Genomic DNA, 22,877 nt, shown 5'->3' on the forward strand with positions numbered 1-22,877 from the left:
AAGAAGTAAAATTCAAACATCTGAAAAATATAGATATTCATCATTATTCATATGCAGCCAAACCTGTACAGTGCAACCGCTGTAGAGCAACACCCTTTGGGAGATACAAATATTAACTGTTATGTAGAGGTTGTTGTGCTGGAGAGGTAAATTTAATAGTATATTTCAGCTTAGGGAAATTTTGATGATGTTGTTATAGAGAGGTTTTTGCTTAAGAGAGGGCCTCTCTGGAGAGGTTGTACTGTACACTGAAAATGTTAAAATGGGAAACAAAATATGCGGTCTTTAGAGCCAGGTGGTCTCTGTTCAGAGGTGGTCTTTAACACAGGTTTGATTGTTACTGTTTTGGTCAAAATCGAAAACAACATAGTACAGGGTGTCTGCGCTGTCCCTTGAAATTGCATGTTAGAAATTTTCCTACTATAAGAAAACAGGTGTTTTAACCCGGACACTTACACTTTTGCCTTATTTTAGACAATTCTTTGAGTTTTGGGGTAAACAACAGATATTATTGGATTTTTAGCATATTTATCTTCCATTTTGAATACAAAGTTAAAATCAATATTATGATATTATGCCAGATACATGAATTGAATCCTCTTAGAAAAATTCCCGCCTTCAAAAATATCTTTGTTGTCTACAGAAAGAATGAGTACTACGTCATTACTTCAGTTGTTACGTTATATCCGATATTAAGATGTTTCGTGACTTGATTGTATTTTTACGGAGACATATCAATTTCACAAAACAGACATAAATCAGCCTTTTCGTATGTGAGAACATATAATTATAGATTTGACTTTAAAACTGTACGAATTGAATTTACCCGGACACCCCCTAATAAAATCTTTAATAACTTTTTTCAGGACAATCAATTTTTTGGTATGGTTTTGGTAAGCTTATAATAAAGAGCATGTCATTCTCTTTCATTCAGAATTTTTAACGAGTTTTAGACTTTTGGCTAATCTTGTATTTTGAATTAATCAAAAGACAAAAGAAAGATATAGTGACAATGATTGGGACAATCCCAAATCAATTAAGAACTGTCAATATAAGAGTTTGACATTTGCTTCATATGTTTTTAGAAAGTCATTTTTTTTTAAATATCAAATATTTCTATTTTTACATAAAGAGGAGGAAAACATAAATATATTTAGTAAATTGGTGCACTTAGCTATCATTTCACACTGAAAAAAAAAACTGTAAAGCTGAACAGGAATTTTTAGGTACCGTTTCTATCCAGAACGCCAGAACGATATTTTCACATTTGGCGTTGTTTCCTTCCGGCGGAGCGCCAGAACGACAGAACGCCAATAAATAACTGATCTACCACACCTGTCCTAGGTAATATGGATTATTTCTCTTGATATATCTATATTTATTTTTTAAATAGGAATTACATGTAATTCAAATTGACAATAAAAGTTTTACTTTTGTTGAAATGTTAATAATAATATGAATAGTTAAATGTTTTTCTTTTTCTTGCTAGATGATTTTTTTAGCAGTTTAGGAAAAACGCTTGAAAACTAAGTATCGTTTTCAGTTTACTAAATTATATACTTTGTTTTTGATAATATTAGATTAACAATTTGTATAGTATAATAAGGAATGTTATTAAGCCTATGAACTTGTTCACTTCGGGGTTTGTTTGTGAATATGGTCCTTCTGTTAGATCTTCAAACTTGTTCAAACTGAATGGTTTATACACCGTCTCGCCTAAGTCTTCATACGAACGGGTAAAAGTAAAAACAGAATGGTTGATTATTGACTTATGTTACCAAACTATCCCAAATGATAAAACATCTTGTTACTTTTTCCCTTATTTACCATTACCGACTTCCAACCTTCTATATATAGAGCTGCAAAAGGTGTTCAAATGTATCTGTGCTGTAATCTCCTACACAGTGTTCTCCCCTTACAGTAAAGAGACCAAATTTTTATCAAGATATTGATAAATCGTTTTCTTTGTTATTTGATATAAGATTTTAGTTTATATTAAATTGTATTGAGTATATTTCAAAGAATTTAAGGCAAAATAAGGTGATAAAATTAAAAACAATCGAAGATAAGAAAATAATATTTTAATTTCTATTAATGGTCATGTGATTTTCATGGCCGCGTGGTATTTGTGGTAGATTGAGATAATCGCAGATGGGACGTAAAGTAGAACCTGACCTGATTGTAACAAAGAAAAAATAGAAATATGCATATATATATATATATATATATATATATATATATATATATATATATATATATATATTCATTCAATGAGAGATAGAATTGTTAAAATGCATTTAAAGGATTCAGAGAATGACATGATACATAAAAATATATTCATCAGTATTCACAACATCAATATTTACAATATAAGGCATCCACATTTTGTTCCATTGCAGACTATTGAGTATATTTACATTCAATTCAGATAAATCATTTTCAAAAATGTACATGAAGACTTTTCTCCTCCAGCCTGAACACGCCGGTCTGTTACATAAAAACATTTTGTCAGTTTATGTTCATTTCCTGGCTTTAGAAAAAGTCCGAATGCTTGTTATCTGGTACGTTAACCGGAAATGAAGTAAGATTGTTCTAGCAGAAATGCAATTTTGCATGATTTTAAAACCAAAACAACATATTCATTTTGAGTTTTTGGAATGTTTTATGTTTGCACGGATTCACATGATCAACAATCTCCATTAGACGTCTGGCCGTATAATATCTTTTATAAACGCGAGCCAATATCACCATTGTCTGTTATCTTCATTTCTCCATTCACAAATGCTGTGTTAGTAACCCCTGCTTCTTCAGCTTTTGTCTGTGTCACATGCTCTAGGGTCATATTCAAGTCATTCTGGCGGTCAATTTCAACAAGGTCTGCCTGCGACAAGTGATCAACGATTCCGGCACCGAATGAGTCTCCAAGAACATTGATTGCAGTTCTGAACCGGTCTCTGAAATAAACACCAGAAGATCCATTACCTTGTTTCAAAGAACGCTGATACTAGGCTTTGCAACATGAAAAAATGGGACGCTAGTTTTGTTAAGTTTCATTATTTACATTTTAGTCACAGGAAATAAAATCTAAGGAATCTGTTTAGACATTTTTTAAGAGTTCGTGCAGAGTGGTCGAATCAGTACTCGGCTAATGACTGGTTCTCTAAAAAAAACTTAACTTGAACAGAACTTGATATTTATGAGCCACTCTTTACATTGCAGTCTAGGTAGACTTAGGAAAACGTAAAGAATAAGTTTTTTTCGGAGCATGCTAATGACAGAATGGGAACCAGTGAATATTTAATGGATATTACCATCCGTTTTACATATAAAAAATTAGTTGAAACCATATTAAGTTGCGTTAATAATATATCTTAAACTTATGACATACGTCTAGTAATTTTAGACCCATCTTCTCGTTCAAACTTTTAGCTTCAGCACTATTTCGGACGTACTGCACGGCCGATAAAAGTCAAACACACGTCATATTACTACTTCTTATCATTAAAAGTTTAAAGATTATTGTTCAAACTACATTTTGGTAAATGTAAAAGTAATTATTTGATAACATTGCAGAACATAGATAAAATGTCACTTCACAAGAAAATACTGATTCGCCACTAAGACTTACAGAAACCAGTCAATCGCTAGAATCAAAGAAACATCCTCTGTCGGCAATCCGACTGCCGTCAATACAATGGTCATTGTAACTAAACCTGCCGACGGTATTCCCGCAGCACCAATAGCTGCCGCTGTTGCTGTTAAACTGAAAAGAATAACACGAAAATTTCTATGTACGGAAGACAATAATTTGTTATCGATCTATTTGTTTCAGTTAGTTTAGCTTCCCTTTATCTTCTCTAAATGCAATGCAGCACCAATAGCTACCGCTGTTGCTCAGCTGATAAAATCAAAAGATAGATATGCGTCTAAAGGGAGACAATAAACTGTTACTTTTGCATTTTTATACAGTTAGTTTAACTTCCCTTTATCTTCACTATTCTTCAAAAATAGCTGCCGCTGATGTTAAATTGAAAATGTATGCGTCTTTGGAGAGACAACATATTGATATCGATGTATTTCTTTCAGTTAGTTTAACTTCCCCTTATCTTTACTAAATGCAATATCCCGCATCGCTGTTGCTGTTAAATTGAAAATGTATGCGTCCGAAGGGAGATAGTAAACTGCTATCGATGTATTTCTTTCAGTTAGTTTAACTTCCCCTTATCTTCACTAATAAATGCAATAAAGCTGATGAGTTTCCTAGCTGCAAGAGGCCATTAACATAGAAACATTGCATTTGTGTAGGATCTGTCTAAAATTTAACTCGAACGACATTGAACCGATATTTGAGAAAACACCTTTTACCAAAGCAGATTTAGCAGAACAGTCCCATTCAATGTATCCAGTGCAAAATTCAAAACTTTTACCTGACTGTGATAACCTCGCCGATGCTAAGGCCTACACCGTTTACTTGAGCAATGAATATAGCAGCAACTGCTTCATACAGAGCCGTGCCGTCCATGTTGATAGTAGCACCGATTGGAGCTACAAACTTTGCCACTCGAATATCAATATGGTTTCTGTGTTCTAAACACTCCATGGTCACTGGAAGTGTCGCCGAGCTGAATAAGAGAACAGGAATCATATAACGGCAGTCAATCACGACTTTGATGTTGGGGACTGCGAACATGAATAATCAAAATTTATAAAGCAGTCAGCAGCCTCATCGAATGCCTTCTTTGAGTTGTCATATCGGTTATCGTATCGTAGAATAGTATAATACCGTTTCGTATCGTATCGTTTTTTACTCACCAAAACATACAGCCATTTAGTGTTTTCATGATATAAAGAAATGAAAAATTCAACACGATTTTGCAGTTTTCAAGTTGGGTATGAATTTCAACTTTGGGTAGGCCGAAACCAAAGTGTGCACAGAAATGTACACAACGATTTATGCATGTACCCATCTGTATCATAAGAAATCTTCATATGAAATTATGTTCTTGAAACAATGTAGCTACGAATAAAACATTTTTTAAGTCAAAATAAGATAAACTGCAGAAAAAAAAACTTCTATAATAAGGTGCATATATTCAAGTTTCATTTTGTCGTCCTATCTATTAACATACAGACACAATCATCTTTAAGATCGTGATCTTTGCTTGATATCAATACAAAGTCTTGTACGTTACCTTGAAGCAGTTCCCCACGCAGTGAGTAAGGCCTTCAGCATATTATACATGAATATCAGTGGATTTTTCCTCGTTGCAATCAGATAGACCACCGGTAAAACAATAAGCCCATGGGCGGCCAACCCTGCTAACACTGTCAACATGTAGTAACCCAGCTGTATAAATACAGTGCTAGGGTCCTCCATCTCTATCAGCTTTGTAGATACCAGGAATATGATACCTACCGGCGAGTACCTTCAAAACAAAACAAAGAAGTTGATGCCTATAGGCGAGTACCTTCAATACAGAACAAGGAATATGTTGCCTACTGGTGAGTACCTTAAATACAAAACAAGAGGGCCAAGATGACCCTAGGTCGCTCACCTGAGAAACACACCATAACAGTGTAAACATGTTTGACCTGGTAATTTCATGGAAAAAATAGTCTGACCAATTATCATTAAAATTGGAGCAAAAACTTGAGTATAAACAAGTACTTTCTTTGATTTGATCTAGTGACCTACTTTTTGACCCCAGATGACCCATATTCGAACTTGACCTAGATTTTATCAAGGCTATCACTCTAACAAAATTTCATGAAGATCAATTGAAAAATACAGCCTCTATCGCATACACAACGTTCTTCTTTGATTTGATCTAGTGACCTAGTTTTTTATTCCAGACTACCCATATTTGACCTTGAACTAGATTTCATCAAGGCAACCAATCTGATATAATTACATGAAGATCAATTGAAAAATACAGTTTTTATCGCATACAAAAGGTTTTTTCCTTGATTTGACCTAGTGACCTACTTTTTGATCCAACATGACCCATATTCACAACTGACCTAGATTTCAGGCTTTCATTCTGACAAAATTTCATGAAAATCAGTTGAAAAATACAGCCTCTATCGTATACACGAGGCTTTTCTTTGATTTAACCTAGTGACATACTTTTTCACTCTAGATATCCCATATTCAGACTCTATCTAGATTTGATCAAGGCAATCATTCTGACTTAAATTCAGGAAGATCAGTTGAAAAATACAGCCTCTATCGCATACACAAGGTTTTCCTTTGATTTGACCTAGTGACCTACTATTTGACCCAAGATGACCCATATTCAGACTTGACCTAGATTTCATCAAGGCAATCATTCTGATTAATTTCATGAAGATTAATTGAAAAATAAGTTTCTATCACATACACAAGGTTTTTCTTTGATTTGACCTAGTGACCTACTTTTTGACCCAAGATCAGTCATATTCAAACTTGACCTAGATTTTATCAAATCATTCTGACTTAATTTCAGGAAGATCAATTGAAAAATACAGCATCTATCGCATACACAAGGTTTTCCTTTGATTTGACCTAGAGACCTACTTTTTAAACCCAGATGACCCATATTCAAACTCGACTTATATTTTGTTAAGGCAATCATTCTGACCAAAAGGCATGAAGATTAATTAAAAAATACAGCCACTATCGCATACACAAGGTTTTTATTTGATTTAACCTAGTGACCTAGTTTTTGACCCTAGATAATCCATATTTAAACTAGGCCTAGATTTCATTAAGGTAATCATTCTGACAAAAATTCATGAAGACTAATTGAAAAATACAGCCTCTATCGCATACACAATGTTTATCTTTGATTTGACTTAGTGACCTAGTTTTTGACCCCAGATGATTTTCGAACTCGGCCTAGATTTTATCAAGGTAATTATTATGACAAAATTTCATGACGATCAGTTGAAAAATACAGCCTCTATCGCATACACAAGCTAAATGTTGACAGACGACAGACAGACAGATGACAGACGACGGACGCCGGACATCGAGCAATCACAATAACTCATCTGAGCTAAAAACAAAATAATGATGCCTAAAGGTGTGTGCCTTGAATACACAACAATGAATATTATGCCTACAGGCGAGTGTTTTAAGATGACTCATACTGGCGAGTAACTTTAATTTAAAACAAGAGCTGTCTCCATAGGATGACACATGCCCCCGATGGCACTTTGAATGAATAGTTATGGCCGATGTTAGAGTTTAGGACCTTTGACCTACGGACCTGGGTCTTGCACGCGACACGTCGTCTTACTGTGCCACATATTCATGCGTAGTTATTTTAAAATCCATGCATGAATGACAAAGATATGGACCGGACACGCCCATCAATGCACTATCATGAAATATGACCTTTAACGTCTAAGTGTGACCTTGACCTTTGAGCTACGGACCTGGGTCTTGCGCGCGACGCGTCGTCTTACTTTGGTACACATTCATGCCAAGTTATTTGAAAATCCATCCATGGATGACAATGATATGGACCGGACACGCCCATCAATGCACTATCATGAAATATGACCTTTAACGTCTAAGTGTGACCTTGACCTTTGAGCTACGGACCTGGGTCTTGCGCGTGACATGTCGTCTTACTGTGGTACACATTCACGCCAAGTTATTTGAAAATCCATCCATGGATGACAATGATATGCACCGGACACGCCCATCAATGCACTATCATGAAAAATGACCTTTAACGTCTAAGTGTGACCTTGACCTTTGAGCTACGGACCTGGGTCTTGCGCGCGACACGTCGTCTTACTGTGGTACACATTCATGCCAAGTTATTTGAAAATCCATCCATGGATGACAAAGATATGGACCGGACACGAAAATTGCGGACAGACCGACAGACGGTTCAAAAACTATATGCCTCCCTTCGGGGGCATACTTTAAAAGAGATATTTTATTTTAATATTTATCTCATTCGTTTGTATACTGTATAGCTTCCTACCAGGTAGCCATGTATACTTTCCAGTTTGCAAACAGTTGGCTACTGCCAAACAGAATTGCGCAATAAAACAATCATAGTCATAAATAAAAGTATCATAAGTTCTTCGAAACTGTGTTGGCCACTTGAAATATGTGGAAATGTAATATATTCTATTGTTGCAGAATATTTTCTCTGTTTGAGAACCACGTTCAGTCAATAATATAAATCATCTTAACTGGTGAGAATGCCTTGTCTACATCGATGCCTTAGATGTATAAGATCGTAAGTGCTATATAATTTCTATAGACTTACGATCTTATACTTTTAAGCAGTCGACATAGTACATAGATATAAAATGATTTGAAGAAGTACGTTTCTTTATTTGAATAATGTTAAGGTAAATATTTAACCTAGGTTTCTGTCAAAGGGCTATATAACTTTTAATACTCATACAAGCACCAAGTTATACATGCATTCTATCTCTGTAAATAAGGTATAAGGACCTGACGTTATTAAAAATCTTTAGCCTGTTAGTGGCAAGTAATTCTGCTTTTGCCTCTATTGCAGACCAACATCAGCCTGCATCCGTGCAGACAGATCTTGGTCTGCACTTTTCGCTATACAGTCAACTGATTTTCAGTGAACACCCCTTCGAATAATAAATGGCACTGCCCAAATTGAATGACAGGCCAGTCCATTTTAGAAATTTAGCAGGCTACTCACCAAATAACAAGCATTGTTAACTTCATTGTGGCCACATGCAATGCCTCGAAGAAGTCCAACAGAGGTTTTCCAGCCTCCGCCATCGAGGCAATGACAGCTCCAAGAAAGACAGAGAACACAACAATACCCAAAATGTTCATTCCCTCGTTCTTCACCACACTGGGCGCCTCGCTTGTGAAGTTACCCATCACTGGTAAACCAGATAATATATATGATAAATTCCGTGTTTAAGATAAAAAAAATACTAATGAGACAGCATTTTTAACGTTTACAAGTTTGTTGTTTTCCAACAGTATTTCAGTTATGTAAAGGCTGGCAGTTAACCTGACCAGAGCTCCTCGATTCTATAAAGAACGAAATCCGCAAGTAACTGCCAACTTCTCAGCATGAAACAGAGGCGGAGGACAAATGATTTCAGACACAATGTCTGCTGTCAAATCGTCTTGGTGAACATACGCCTTGTCCGGGGATCGAACTCACGACTGCTCGGTCCGTAGATGTGCGCTCTCCCTACTGAGAATAGCGGGTGGGCTATTTTATAAATTAGATAATACTTTGACAATTAAGAGTAAAATTACCATTTAGGGTTTATTTAACGGCACAATGTCATCACTTCATTTAGAATTCATAATTATTCTAAAGAAAACTAAAAAGTAAAAACTTGAAATATACTTTTTTTCTTTTCTTTTCTTCTTTTTCGGTGGGGATCGGGGATGGGTAGGGTAGGCGGGAGAGAGATATTTCTGTTATGTCATCAAGATAGTTTAAACTTGTAAGTTTTGTCTCTTTTAGTAGAGTAGGGGGGTATCTTCCTCTGGTATAAATTTTAACTTCTCAAATACATTTGTATAATTGAATAAATCTGTATCTGATCTATATTTAGTTTTGCAATGAACAAATCTGAATTCAAAAAGTTCTTTTTTCTAAAGGGGATTTTTTTTGGTATCGTTAACAATTTCTTTTCAATCGTTTTTATAAAACATGAATTAAAGATATCGAATGACTGAATATTAGACCAACTTAAATTTCTTTCAAAATGCAAATCTCTTTTTATCTCTTTTAAGTTCAATCTATTTAAAATGTAGCTATACATAAAAGATAAGAAACTGAAATACAAGTACATATGTAAAGATATGTCATTGTGTCATATTGATTATATATGTTTTTTTCTACCATTTGAACATAAGATTGTTTACCTTGATTTCTCAATATTATTTATACAATGCATTATTCAAAAGAACTCCAAGTTTTGTAATAAGATTTAATTACTTAATTGGTTTGGAATATCAACTGTAGTAGTTTTATTTTTCACTGTGAATTTCAGCCATTTTGGACACCCAAATTTTTTGTTTTACTTCATTTGCTAATGAACTGATATAAAACTTTCATGATATCTTAGTTTGCAATAATTCCATTGAAATAATTTGAAAAACTTAAACAAAATAAAACATACTTTTCATGGATCAGAATTTTATCGATAGATTTTCGCCATAAAATCCACATTTTTAAATATAATAATCTTAATAGTTAATGATGATAACTCTATACCTTCAACAGCCAGATAGGACTTGCTACTTTGTGTGCTCGGTCTATGATTGGAAAAACCAAATCAATTTTCTCGTGCAATAAGGTTATAGGGCGCAGTGTGATGTCAGATCATTAGTAAACACTGCTCAAATAAACTTATTTTTATCTTCCACGACCGTTTACCTTTCCTGACCAGGTTGCAGTAAAAAATGGGGAAAAAAAGGATAAAATCTGTATAATAAACAAGAACTATTCGGAATGCTTCATATGGAAAAATCATATTAAAACTATTACATAAATACCTTCTGTTTGATTGGTGTCATTCAGTGTGATAGGTAGCTGATATTCGAAAGTTCCCGTTTCTGTGGTTTGCTGAAAGCAGAAGTTAAAACATTAAGAAATACCTGTTAGCATTTATATTTTGCTCTATTAACGAATGTATGAAACATTTAGAGAGTCTAACTGTTCACATGAATAAAAAAAAATGACCAAAAAAAAAAATGTGACACTGCATTGTAGTCGTTTAAGGATCCCATCGAGAAATGTATATTTTTTCCCCAGGATGATAACAAGGGGGCATCGGATAATTTATTTCTACTATAAATTAACACTATAAATACTAATATTTAATTTCACATACCCTTCTAAATGTTGATTCAACAAGATTATCAGGAAAACAGTTTCTGAAATATAAATATGTTTATAGCATAATTCCTAAGTCACTTTTGTATTTTTTTCTTAAAAGTCCAACAAAGCGGGGCACTTCGTTGATTCTAGTCTTTTATTTACTCATTGAATTGTTACGACTCACTTCGATGAAGATCGTGTCCAATAAAACATCATAATTTTACAACGCATAGATATCCAGACAAAAATCAGAAACAGAGAATTTCATAAAAGAAAAAGAAACCGAAAAGGAAATTAGAATTAATGATTAGAGTTTTTGAGTGACCGGATACCGTGAAATACGTGCAGTTTATACCTTATTAGATCAAAAAGTGCTTCCAAGGGCTCCTGTTCCTTTGGATCGCCTGACCTGGATATGGCACCCCCTCTCTTCCCTGGCTGTATAACTAGGACAAGAATGATACCCATAATGACGGCGGCAAACGTTGTGGTCAGGTAATAAACAACCGCTCTGAGCCCCATCCGACCTAAAATAAATCGACGAGATGATAGACAGATACCACATGCTGTGTCAACGAAAGCTTTCTGCGCATTATGACATGTAGTCGATGGCTTGGTGCAGCTTTAATACATGCGTGAAGGAAGGATATAGAGAATCCATCATTGGTCTTCGGTTAAGATCAGAAAATCCCAACCCGAGGGCGCACCGCTCAAGTCTTAAACGAGGCTGAGCCGAGTTTAAGACTTGAGCGGTGCGCCCGAGGGTTGGGATTTCCGATCTTCACCGAACACCAATGATGGATTCTATTTCTCACTTACCACAACAGAAACAATAAAAACAAGCATAAAAATATGAAACTACTTAAAACGCGGGAAATTGGCGTCCGTAAGCAGAAGTGACGTCGTGATATTTCAGTGACGCACAATAACAAAGTTCCGCTTTAGTTTTATCGTTTGTAACGTAACGGTACGTTCTTATCATAAAGTAATGAATTTTGAATCGAGAAATACACTATAAGGAACGGAGAGAAAAGATAAAGGTACCTGATTTTTAATTATTTTACATAAATAATATGTATATTCAGCGCATGAAGGAGTCCGTCACAGGAGTGTGGGATAACCCATGTGAGATAAGATTTTCCAGCACTTCTAAAAATAGAGATTTTTCTGTCCGATAAGTGAGAAAAGATTTTATATATACATTTCGACACGTGCAATTTTAAGGATTCGATCTCAGATGCTGATACTGCCTACTTGTTTTAATGTATCAATCGGACTTACAAGTCAGTATCAGCATTTCAGATACGCGTACTGTTGTGCTTAAAAATAGTTTCACGCAAAGTATAATTGATACTTGTGAATGTGGCGGTTCAGTTGATATGTCACGGTGAACATCAACCCGAGCAAGAAATCGAAAAGGTGGAATATTCGGGTTATATAAACATATTAACATTGCGAATCATGAACTCAAACGTTTCTGCACGTTTATATTTTATTATATATCTTCATAGAAAATGTACAGAATCTTGGAGGGACATCATAAGTAATTGGATTTTAGAAAAGAAAGTAGCTACGCTTTCACAATTAACATAAAATTACTGAAGGTAATATCAAATAAAAAAAAATCTGGTTATGGCGCTTTCAGCTCATGGACTGGGGTTAGCCTGCAAAAAAAACCTACTTTTTCACTTATTAACGGGATAAAAACCTTGTATTAATTGGGCGTTGGGAAAAAGTTCGTCGATAACCGCGGGCATTCGCATATAACTTACGCGATTGTTTATTTTTAGGATTGGTATCACCGCTTTCGGGAAGTACAATCGGTATGTTTTTATTTCGGAAGCAGGTCAACAAGTTTGTGATGGCAATTGTCTATTTACTGTCAGGGGAAACCACCGGGTATGAGACCGCGCCACCCCGCCGTACGTCTCCCCGACAAACGTCACCCAGCCGAACGTCGCCCCCGGCCAAACTTCGCCCCAAGAAACATCACCCCGCCGAATTTCGCCCCGACAAACGTCACCCCGCCGAATGTCGCCCGACCGAACGTCGCCCAAACAAAAGACACCCCGCCGAACGTCGCCCGACCGAAAGTCGCCCCAACAAACCTTGCCTCGCCGAACGTCGCAACGCCAAACGTCGAACTGCCAAATGTCGCCCCGCAAAACGTCGCACTGCAAATTATCGCGCCACCAAACATCGTCCCAACTGGCACCCAACTAAATGTCGTTTGGGCGCCCCGTAAAACATCGCCAAAAAAAACGAAGCTGTATGCCGCTACGGACAAACTATTCAGATAAATTTCATCTTATTGTTTTAGAGTATACAGCGGTGTAACAAAATGTTTAAGCATTTGGTTAAGAAATAGGTTTATACGAAGGTTTTCCCGTCTATAGATAATGTGTACGTGTATATATGTCAAAGTAAACCTATATACCGTTCAACTTGGGAATATGTTCTATACAGGATATGTACCTTCACCGGTTGTCCAGTCTATCCCATATCCCGGAACTGCTGACGACATTCGACAAAATAAAGTTTCTTACGAACAATCATCAGCAGACAAATTATTCTTATTCTGTTGTATTTTAACGAGTTGAAAATTCGCGGTATTAGATGAAATCGATCTTATTTGGGTCTCTTTGTAACGTTTCTTTTTTCTTTTTTTGATGATTCAAGCGTCCCGCTTACAGTTTCCAATATTGAATAAAAATGTGCATTATAGTAGTGTTTGAAGAACAAAATCATCGCCAGTTTAATTTTTAATGTAGAAAAGCCAGTAATTACAAAAAAAAATGCCAATGTAAAACAAATCCAGACACACTGGCGTAACAAAATTTATTTATATACACAATTTTATGATATTTCATAGTGGTCCAGTGGATAGCGAGGTCCGGAGTTCGAATCCCCACATATGCCTTTCTTTTCTTTTTTTGCTATAAGCCCAGTATATTGGCCACAAATTTTGGAGCTGAAATCATTAAATGTGTATTGTTTACCAATGTAAATTTTGAACAAAACTTGAGATTCAAATTCAAAGGCAGGGAAGAGCATGTGTTGCTTATCTCCCGTTCACAGCCCTAGACTTTTAAGAGTTTGGTAAACTAAATTGGGTTTTGACCAACAGACTTTGTGTTCTTGATAAAATTCTGGTCAAGAACTTCTTAGAATGAATTTGAAATAAGAATTTATCATGTCAGTGGTTGTTTGTCATTCTCCCACACAGGAGGTTTACCATAGCTAATTAGTGGGACAAAATTTGTCCTAAAAGATGTCATTTGGCAATATAAATGACATTTAAAAGAATCGCAATAGTCTGTGGTTAGGATAACAGGTTTATATAAGTTCAAAAGTTTATTTGTTGGAAGAACATTAGATATCTACATTAAAAATTTATATCACTATTTTCTAATATCCAGCCGAAAAGAGACAAATTTCTATTTAACTGGTTTCTATGATCATAACTAATATGATTAACCCTGGAACAACTGACCTTCCTGGATTAACCGTATAACAGAAATATTTTAGTTATATAATTAATTCTCCTCATCTTGTGCTGTAGAAGACGTATTTCTTTTTCTTGCATACCGACGGGGATTTCCGGTATATTTTTACCAGTGCTGGAAAATTCCATCTTACACCAGGGTGTAAGATGACTCTCGTGCTGTAAATGACGTAAAACGAACTACATTTTTGTAGAAGATTTATGTAATAATTTATATTTTATTTCATAATACGGAATAAAAATCCAATACCTTTACAGTTCCTCTTTGTTCCTGATAGTATATTTCTTGATTCAAAAAACGTTATTTTATCAAAAAATCGTAACATTACGCTGCAACTGATAAAAAAAACTGGAACTAGACAGTTTCCCTTGAGGCCGGATATTCCCATCTGCACTACAACCAGTAAAAGAATCTTATATTCTTTAATAGAATAAAAAAAATGCCAAATTGAGCTTTAATTTTATTGTAGTCTAAGAATCATAACAAACTGATATTACATTCAGGAATTATGGATCATCATTAATGCAAACAATTGACATTGTGTTAATAACTTAATAAAACATCGAACTTCATACAAAGAATCTGTAATACCAGGTATTGCCATTAATGTTAACACAACTTCTTTTATTTTTATGGGGCACTGTTGGTTTATCAAGAGAACTCTGCCTTTTAGACAGCAACTAAATTCACACTGATTTTTTTATTAATTGTTATGTCCATTTTTTCTTTACAAAGATAAGTTTTAAAAGATTTTTTCTAAGTTTGCTATATATTAACAAAGAGTTATAAAAATATCTTCTTTGATATTAAGTATAAATACTGTAACGTCTGACTTGATGTTGCATCCACATAATCTAAATGCGCTGATACCATGAATGTGACATTACACAGGATTAATATGTATTTTTAAAACTATTTGTTACATGAACTGAAAAGAAACTTTGCATTCCCGGATTCAGACAATTGTATTAGAGAAACGAATTGACAGCAAAGACATGATCGTTGGGGCCCATAGCACCGACTGTATATATTGGACTAGTGGCCTCTGATGCATTTTGAGACTAGATTCTGTGCACCAAACTATTTTTCCGTCGTCAGTTTATTCTTGACACATTTGAAGAAATGATTTGATTTTGTTCATTTATTCCAAACATTTAAAAACATTTGCCTTTGATCATAATTTACATAACAAAAGGCTGAAGAGCAAAACTGTCAGGCTTACTTTCAAAACTGCAAATATCAAAAAGAAAAATGAATGCAGAAATAAGATTCTGTACAGTATGACTAGGTTTTCCCGTCAGATAGGCAGCGCCTAATTTCATATTATTTGGGTATGTAATTATATTTATTCAATACGGGTGTGTTTAGTTTGTTGAGATCACACATTAAACACAGCCATTTCATTTAATTTCATACCAAATCTAAATAACTTAACCGTATGGTAGCTGATTTCTGCCATTTCGCGTTTTCGCCCCGCGACCCCGCCGAACGAAAACACGAGAATTAACAGGTTAAAATGGCGGGGTCGCGGGGCGAAAACTCGCTATTTAGCGTGGGCGCGGAGCGAAAACCCGCTGTTTAGCGGGGTCGCGGGGCGAGATTTAGTAACTGGTATGTCGGCGGCGCGGGACGAAAACCCGATAATCAGCGCTGCTTAAACGTCGAGTTTTCGCTCCGCGCCCCGACATCCAGTTACTAAATCTCGCCCCGCGCCCCCGCTAATTATCGTGTTTTCGCTTCGCGCCCCCGCTAAATAGCGAGTTTTCGCCTGGCGCCCCCGCCATTTTATTTGTTAATTTTCGTGTTTTCGCTCGGCGGGGTCGCGGGGCGAAAACTCGCTATTTAGTAGGGGCGCGAAGCGAAAACACGATAATTAGCGGGGTCGAGGGGCGAGATTTAGGAACTGGAATGTCGGGGGTGCGGTGCGAAAACTCGGAGTTTAAGCAGCGCTAATTATCGTGTTTTCGCCACGCGCCCCCGACATACCAGTTACTAACTCTCGCCCCGCGACCCCGCTAATTATCGTGTTTTCGCTCCGCGCCCCCGCTAAATAGCGAGTTTTCGCCCCGCGCCCCCGCCATTTTAACTTGTAAATTCTCATGTTTTCGCTTGGCGGGGTCGCGGGGCGAAAACGCGAAATGGCAGAAATCAGCCACCATATAACCGCGATGTGATAACTATACTTTTATTTTCCCATTCTTCGAAGAGTGTTTGAGCTGATCAAAATCGTCAACTTGCGGGGACTGTTTGAATGGCGAACATAAATGGTACATACGTCCACTAATGGCCTGGGCCCCCTTTGCTTACGCCAGATTACAGACATGGCAGAGGTGGACGTTATTTATCAGACTAAAATGAATTGAACACGAGAACCCTGTCTTACACAGGCAGTACAATCTCATAAAACGACATGATGTATGTAAACAATTGTATACACCTCTGGATTGTTCCGCATTCATCAAAATTGTAAACACACGGACCAAGATAATGTACCATTGTGAATAACATTAATACACGTTCAAACATCGATAACTCAAGCTGACTTCGAAAAAAAGTTCATTTATACACTTTTTGTACTCGGTTATATGACATTCTAACATCCTCAGACTCGGGAGAATACAGTTTGATGAATACATGTTAGAAAAAAATTATCTGCTTAAACTTGCGCGGTTTCGACAACAGTTAAGGACTGAGGATTTACAAACCGCGCTACGAGAAGTATTTCATGTCGGGCAATTTATGTCTAATAATTCAGTCGTTTCCTAGAGCAACACCAGAAAATCTTAATTCAATTCCAGCAAAATACTCGTCTTAGAAGACTTAAACGTTAAAAAAAAGGCAAATATGGCCAAAGTTTCCAACAGTTTGAAACTAGTGCGAAATTCACTTAATACCTCGGTCACTATGACGTTTCAGAGAACTAGGTTAATGTCATTTTTTCAACGTTTACAGAAAGACTCTTTTATTTTGCTTTAAAGATATCCAATGGTCATCGTTCACTAAAATATTCTATTTATTACTTCAAATGTAGAAATTCCTCATCAAACGTATCTAACTTTACGAAAATATAAATTGATTCTGTGTGTAGAGCTACATTCATAATTAAATGTTATACACTAACCGTCGCCTGTAAAAAAAAACTTTCAGATTTTAGCGGCTGTGCACATTAATACTATGTATAGCTATACACTTCCAGATTGTGTACTGTTTTAATCCTAATGCATAGTACTGTTAATGCCCATAAACTTGTTAGTTTTATATTTACATATAAAGTACATGTAGTAATTGTTCATGTTTCCAGATACGAAATTTAGGTCTAATATACCTTTAAAAGTGAAAATATTTATTAGAAGAAATCACTGCAATTCAGTAAGGGTTGGGAAAAGGAGATTGACACAAAACAAGTTCTTGTTTGGGAGTTGTTTTCAATTTGTTCTAAACGTGAGCAAATGCATTTCGATGACGGGATGGCTGGGGGACTTGAGTTAGACCCCTTACAACAAGTATTTGTTGGACAAGTTACATGAACGACCGATACATCTGATGTATATGATTAGCGAAATAACTTCGACCTAGCGACTTAGAGCCCCGGATGACTGGCGACAGTTGACGTTCGACTTCCGCGTTCTACAGTTACTACGAGATAACGGTGATGACTGTTTGTTAAATATCACCTATCCTTGTTGATAAAAGGAAAAAGAGGTTATTAAGAGCTGTATACATAGAAACCAATAGATAAAAGGCTATGCAACAAATAGAGCTCCAGCAAAACAACCTAGATATTATCCTAAATAAATGAAAGATACGCAATGACATACTTATTCATGTTTACAGTACTTACACGTTATCTTCGTCAGAGCAGGCAGACCACGTGATATACTGACTAGTATTTTTTGGTGTCAAGACAAACATGTCCTCAAAGTTCACTAGCTCTGGGTTTGCCAAGTTTGATGATGAAATAACTGTGAACAATGATGTAAAAGCACGAATAACTTTGTTGGAGAAAATATAAAACACGTGTAATTAAACTTTTTGCAAACAGTTTCTTTTGGTCACAAATCTGGTAAAAACATTTCTTTTCTTAATGTAAAATAACGCCTATTACTCATGCGATAGAGGTAACTTGGTTTAAACAATATTTATTTTACATACATGCATACATACAAGTAAACTACATTTTACATATGAGCCGTGCCATGGGAAAACCAACATAGTGGGTGTGCGACCAGCATGGATCCAGACCAGCCTGCGCATCCTCGCAGTCTGGTCAGGCTCCATGCTGTTCACTTTTAAAGCCTATTGGAACTGGAGAAACTGTTAGCGAACAGCATGGATCCTGACCAGACTGCGCGGATGCGCAGGCTGGTCTGGATCCATGCTGGTCGCACACCCACTATGTTGGTTTTCCCATGGCACGGCTCATATAAGCATAATATACATAGGATTTGAAAACAAGTCTATATGAAGTCGTTTCCTTGTGTGTGACAAGAGTTTACTTGATAACGCGGCTTATTTCCTCCTTTTTTTTCGAAAGGATTTAATGGCTTAATAGAGGTTGACTTATTTTTGGGCCCAGCTTTCTTTCGATTACTGCTCTCTCAGACGAGTAAACAAGAGTCCTTAAAGTAAGGCAATATAATACTGGCGAGTGTGTGTCGGAGCAGAAGGGAAGGTAACGTGGTTGGCGGTTGTAGGGCACAGTTCATTGAGTCTGATAAAAAAGGTCTAACATTTATACTCATTGACGAACTACTCTGGGAACTTTTCAGTAATAAAGATAGTATTTATAACATCATACCTGAAGCCTTCGCATTTAGTGACGCCAGTGACGATATTATACTTGACACGATCAGCGGTAGTATAAGCATCTTCAACATGTTCATCAACAGATCTCCCGGAAATCTGAGGTAGAAAATCTTCCTCTTCTGCCAGTATTCCCATCCTTCAATATTTCTGACAGTCAAGCCGACGACGACGCCGATCGCTAGGGCAATCACCATCATTATGATGATCAGGTTAGCCTTCAAATGATGAATTATATTCTCCTTCATGGTTCTAGGTTTGTATCTGTGCCGGTCAAAATTCATCTCTGTATCCATTTTGATCCAAGCTTTTTAGTATTCCACTTTTCGGAAAATTCTAATATCCAATATTTCTACGTCGAGTATTTGTAACAATGTAATTAGTCTGAAAAATGAAAGATTACATTTGATTTTTTCTTATATTAAACAGTTTAAACATTCACATACACCAGAAAATAAAAGCATCCGTTTTTGGAATCTAAAAGTCTAAAACATGTTCCTATTCTTTATAGATGGTTTTGAATAGATTTCCATCCGAAGTTGTAAGAAAAAATATTTAAATGAAAGATACGAATTTAATTCTGTGCACGAACGTGTTCATCAAGATTTAAATTTATTTTCACCTATGTCGCTCAATGCATTAATTCAGTTAAATAGATTTTCAACGACCATTCAAGAAGTTAGATATCTTTCTGAAACGAGTGTTTACAAAATTATAAATCGTGTCTGCCTTATATATCACCGTCGTGAGCCGTTTCGAAATCCTGTAACAATATAAATTTGAAGCAGATTTTTAGATCCGGTTTAGAAATAAACGCAGATATAGCCAAGCCTTCATTTTTCACACCAACCAACATTAAAGCGAAATGTACTATCGTAACATGTATTAATTAACGACCATGATAATTGCCAAAATGATAAAACTTAAAAATCAAGCGCCAGATGCTCAATGTCTGTTAAATGTGAAACACTGAATTCCAAATATTTTTGAGTGCTTGTAGAAATATTGTCGTGTGGCGCGAACGGACAAATGTTTCTGTTAAATGGCCACAGGCATTTCATCTTTTATATTTTTTTCTAGACAATTAAAATTGATCACTTTCACTCTCACGACATGTAGAATACTCTTCTTCTCCATATTAGACAGGTAGCACATTGTATGTCTTTAATTTTTTTTTGTTATTCAAGCTAAACCTCTACGAAGATACAGACCCTTAAAGCTACTCGCCCACAGTTTGGGTGAAATTTTTCAGCAAATTCATTTCCACCAAGTTTGGTGAAAAATGTATCTATGACACTGAAAAAATGATAAAGTGGATGAAGATAAAGGTTTCTGCATTATTTCAAAAGCGTTGCAACGGTTTACTACCTTCTGTGCAATACTTTTGATTAATTATAAGAATATCTTGTGAACATCTTATGTCAATAAGTTTGTACCACTAGCAACTTCAAGAGAACTCACCTTATATGGATTTTGAGAGAATTTATTTTTTGCCAAAAAATGTTTGGGTTAGTCCCTTAAATTAAACCCAGAGAGTTTCGGAGTTTTACCATGTAATATAAATTTCACCATGTACATACCAATGTATTATAAATAAATAAATTAGCGCATATTGCATACGTTAGAAATACACACTTAAGGCGTCACTTATCTATACATGTTATGTAGGTGAACACGCTTCAAGTATTTTGATGAAATAGGATTGGATGTCATTAGTAATTGTTTAAAGTACACAAATTATGTTTTAATGATTCAAATTATCATATCTGCCCGTATGCGCACACCATAATGCATGCATTTATCATTATAAATATAACTTGAGTCATATCTAATATATAACCATGATTATTAAAAACTCACCTTCGTGACTGACGCAGAACTCAGTTGCAAATAAACAAAAAAAATCCCCAGGTAAATTTTACTCCTGTTTTGTTGTTATATTCACCAACACTTCCCGGTATTTTGTTAAGTTATCCGCAAGCATCTATACAGTAAGCCTATATTTGCCGTTTATTAACAATTGTATAGATTTTGTACAAAAAATGAAAATTTCGTCACGGAACGGTATGTTTGCATTCAATGTAAGTTTATTATAGCCCGTATAAGATGTTTACTTACCAGCTACCAGTCCCAGTCCTTTTGAAGGTTGTCTTATCGTCGGTTTTAAATCAACGTCGTAAGCAAACAATTAATGTTTAACATCTAAATAATCCGTGGTGCAGTATTACAATTTTACTTAAATAATGTCAAGAAAAAATTTATTCTCTTTAAGCCGCACTAATACAATGTATTTTTACTGTCTTCTAAGAGTTGTCTTCCCTTAGTATTTCTGTAAAGATCACTCTTAAAAGCTTTCACTATAAAGGCTAAAACTTCCCTAGACGTTGACGAATTTGAGAGCTAGACATTAGTCTTGCTGCACATAGTGTATTTTGGTGATTGTTTTATAAAAGCAATTTTCGGTTGCTATGCATTTAAATGTGTTAAATTAACGATAATGCCGCATAAGTATTTGAAGTTGACGGTTTAGAAATAAAGGAATCAGACCGATAAAATACAATCTTCTCCGCAATATTGAAAGGAGGCAACCCCTGCATGCAGATTGACTTTTCTTAAAAAGACTGCCCCAGTCAAAATAAGAAAAGTGATATTTGGAAAGTTATTATTTCGTACTGGAAACAGGAAGAGTTTGGTATATTGGGATACAAGCTATAATTTCCTCCACTCTTTTTACACACACTTCTATTTCAGCTGGATTTTTACTTGAAAAAATGCGCATAATTCCACTTTAACACGAATAGTGCGGGAGGACCCATATTCTTTTGTTCAAATACTGGCACGCGAGTAGTCCCCGGACAGCAGTAGTTCCCGGACACGCTCCCGCAACGCTCTATTTTCGCGATTCGTCTACATATTTTTTGTGCCTAATCATATAGACGCTTGTTTTGGAGAAGCTTATCAAGTTCATTTTTTTTCTCAGGTAATCATATGAGTATAATAATCGTGGAAATCCTACCGCATGGTTACTTGTTTACATTTTCACTGGCGTGCGCAAGAGAAACCCGTCTGGAGGGTTTTAAAATTAAGGCTACATGTCTTTACTTCACGACTAGCTGACGATACATACACTTTCAACAAGAAAACTTATTTTCTTTGAGACAACAATACTAATTTGCCAAAATATTTCATAATTTGTTCGATTAGCCACTTATTTAAATTAACTTGTAGATATCTAGCTGTGACTTAAGCATAATTATTCTATTTTCTGTTGTCGCAATTTTCCATGTAGCTGGGACAAATAAATTTGACGCAAACTTGTGATCTTTCTACAGTTATATAAAATATCATTTGTCTTTTTCATAATTCCAGCTCATATGGGCAGTTCCTGATAAATATATTCATGAAATCAAAGTCTTGATATGTCTGATGGTTGCGGGTTTTTGGTAGATTTATTTTCAGTTTAAATGCCAGTCTATGAATATACATAAATGAGAAACAAATACAAATACAAATTTAATGTGCCTCATATCTAAGTTGAACTCTGCCTGACCCAGCTTATGATGTAACCATGGGATGGAATACCTTATAACTGATAGATTTTATATAATCTAAATGGTCAGCATGAGAGGATACAGTTTGAATAAGAACTGCCTTTTCATTGATAATTCATCCGCACTGTTCATGAATGGGACTATTTTGTTAAGCACATGAACATTCTTTGGATGTGATTCGG

At 35.7% G+C, this 22,877-nt stretch overlaps 1 protein-coding gene across 4 annotated transcripts; it reads right to left on the minus strand.

The window, feature by feature from the left end:
- Positions 1-2,064: 2,064 nt before the first annotated feature.
- On the minus strand, positions 2,065-21,281 carry LOC123524559 (excitatory amino acid transporter 1-like). Of its 4 annotated transcripts, none has more exons than XM_045302842.2 (10): positions 21,263-21,281; positions 19,140-19,528; positions 11,191-11,362; positions 10,849-10,891; positions 10,511-10,580; positions 8,682-8,871; positions 5,193-5,426; positions 4,428-4,622; positions 3,629-3,763; positions 2,065-2,954 (listed from the first exon to the last, which is right to left on the minus strand). In XM_045302842.2, exons 2-10 carry the CDS (start codon positions 19,438-19,440, stop codon positions 2,726-2,728), a joined length of 1,569 nt encoding a protein of 522 aa, XP_045158777.1. In that variant the 5' UTR covers positions 19,441-19,528; positions 21,263-21,281; the 3' UTR covers positions 2,065-2,725. The 4 variants fall into 4 exon arrangements, with proteins under 4 accessions (XP_045158777.1, XP_045158776.1, XP_045158775.1 ...); XM_045302841.2 differs by lacking the exon at positions 21,263-21,281 and adding an exon at positions 21,005-21,154; XM_045302840.2 differs by lacking the exon at positions 21,263-21,281 and adding an exon at positions 19,767-19,917.
- Between the last annotated feature and the right edge of the window lie 1,596 nt (positions 21,282-22,877).

This window comes from Mercenaria mercenaria, chromosome 3, assembly GCF_021730395.1.
Source record: "Mercenaria mercenaria strain notata chromosome 3, MADL_Memer_1, whole genome shotgun sequence".
In the NCBI taxonomy this organism is placed as follows: domain Eukaryota; kingdom Metazoa; phylum Mollusca; class Bivalvia; order Venerida; family Veneridae; genus Mercenaria; species Mercenaria mercenaria.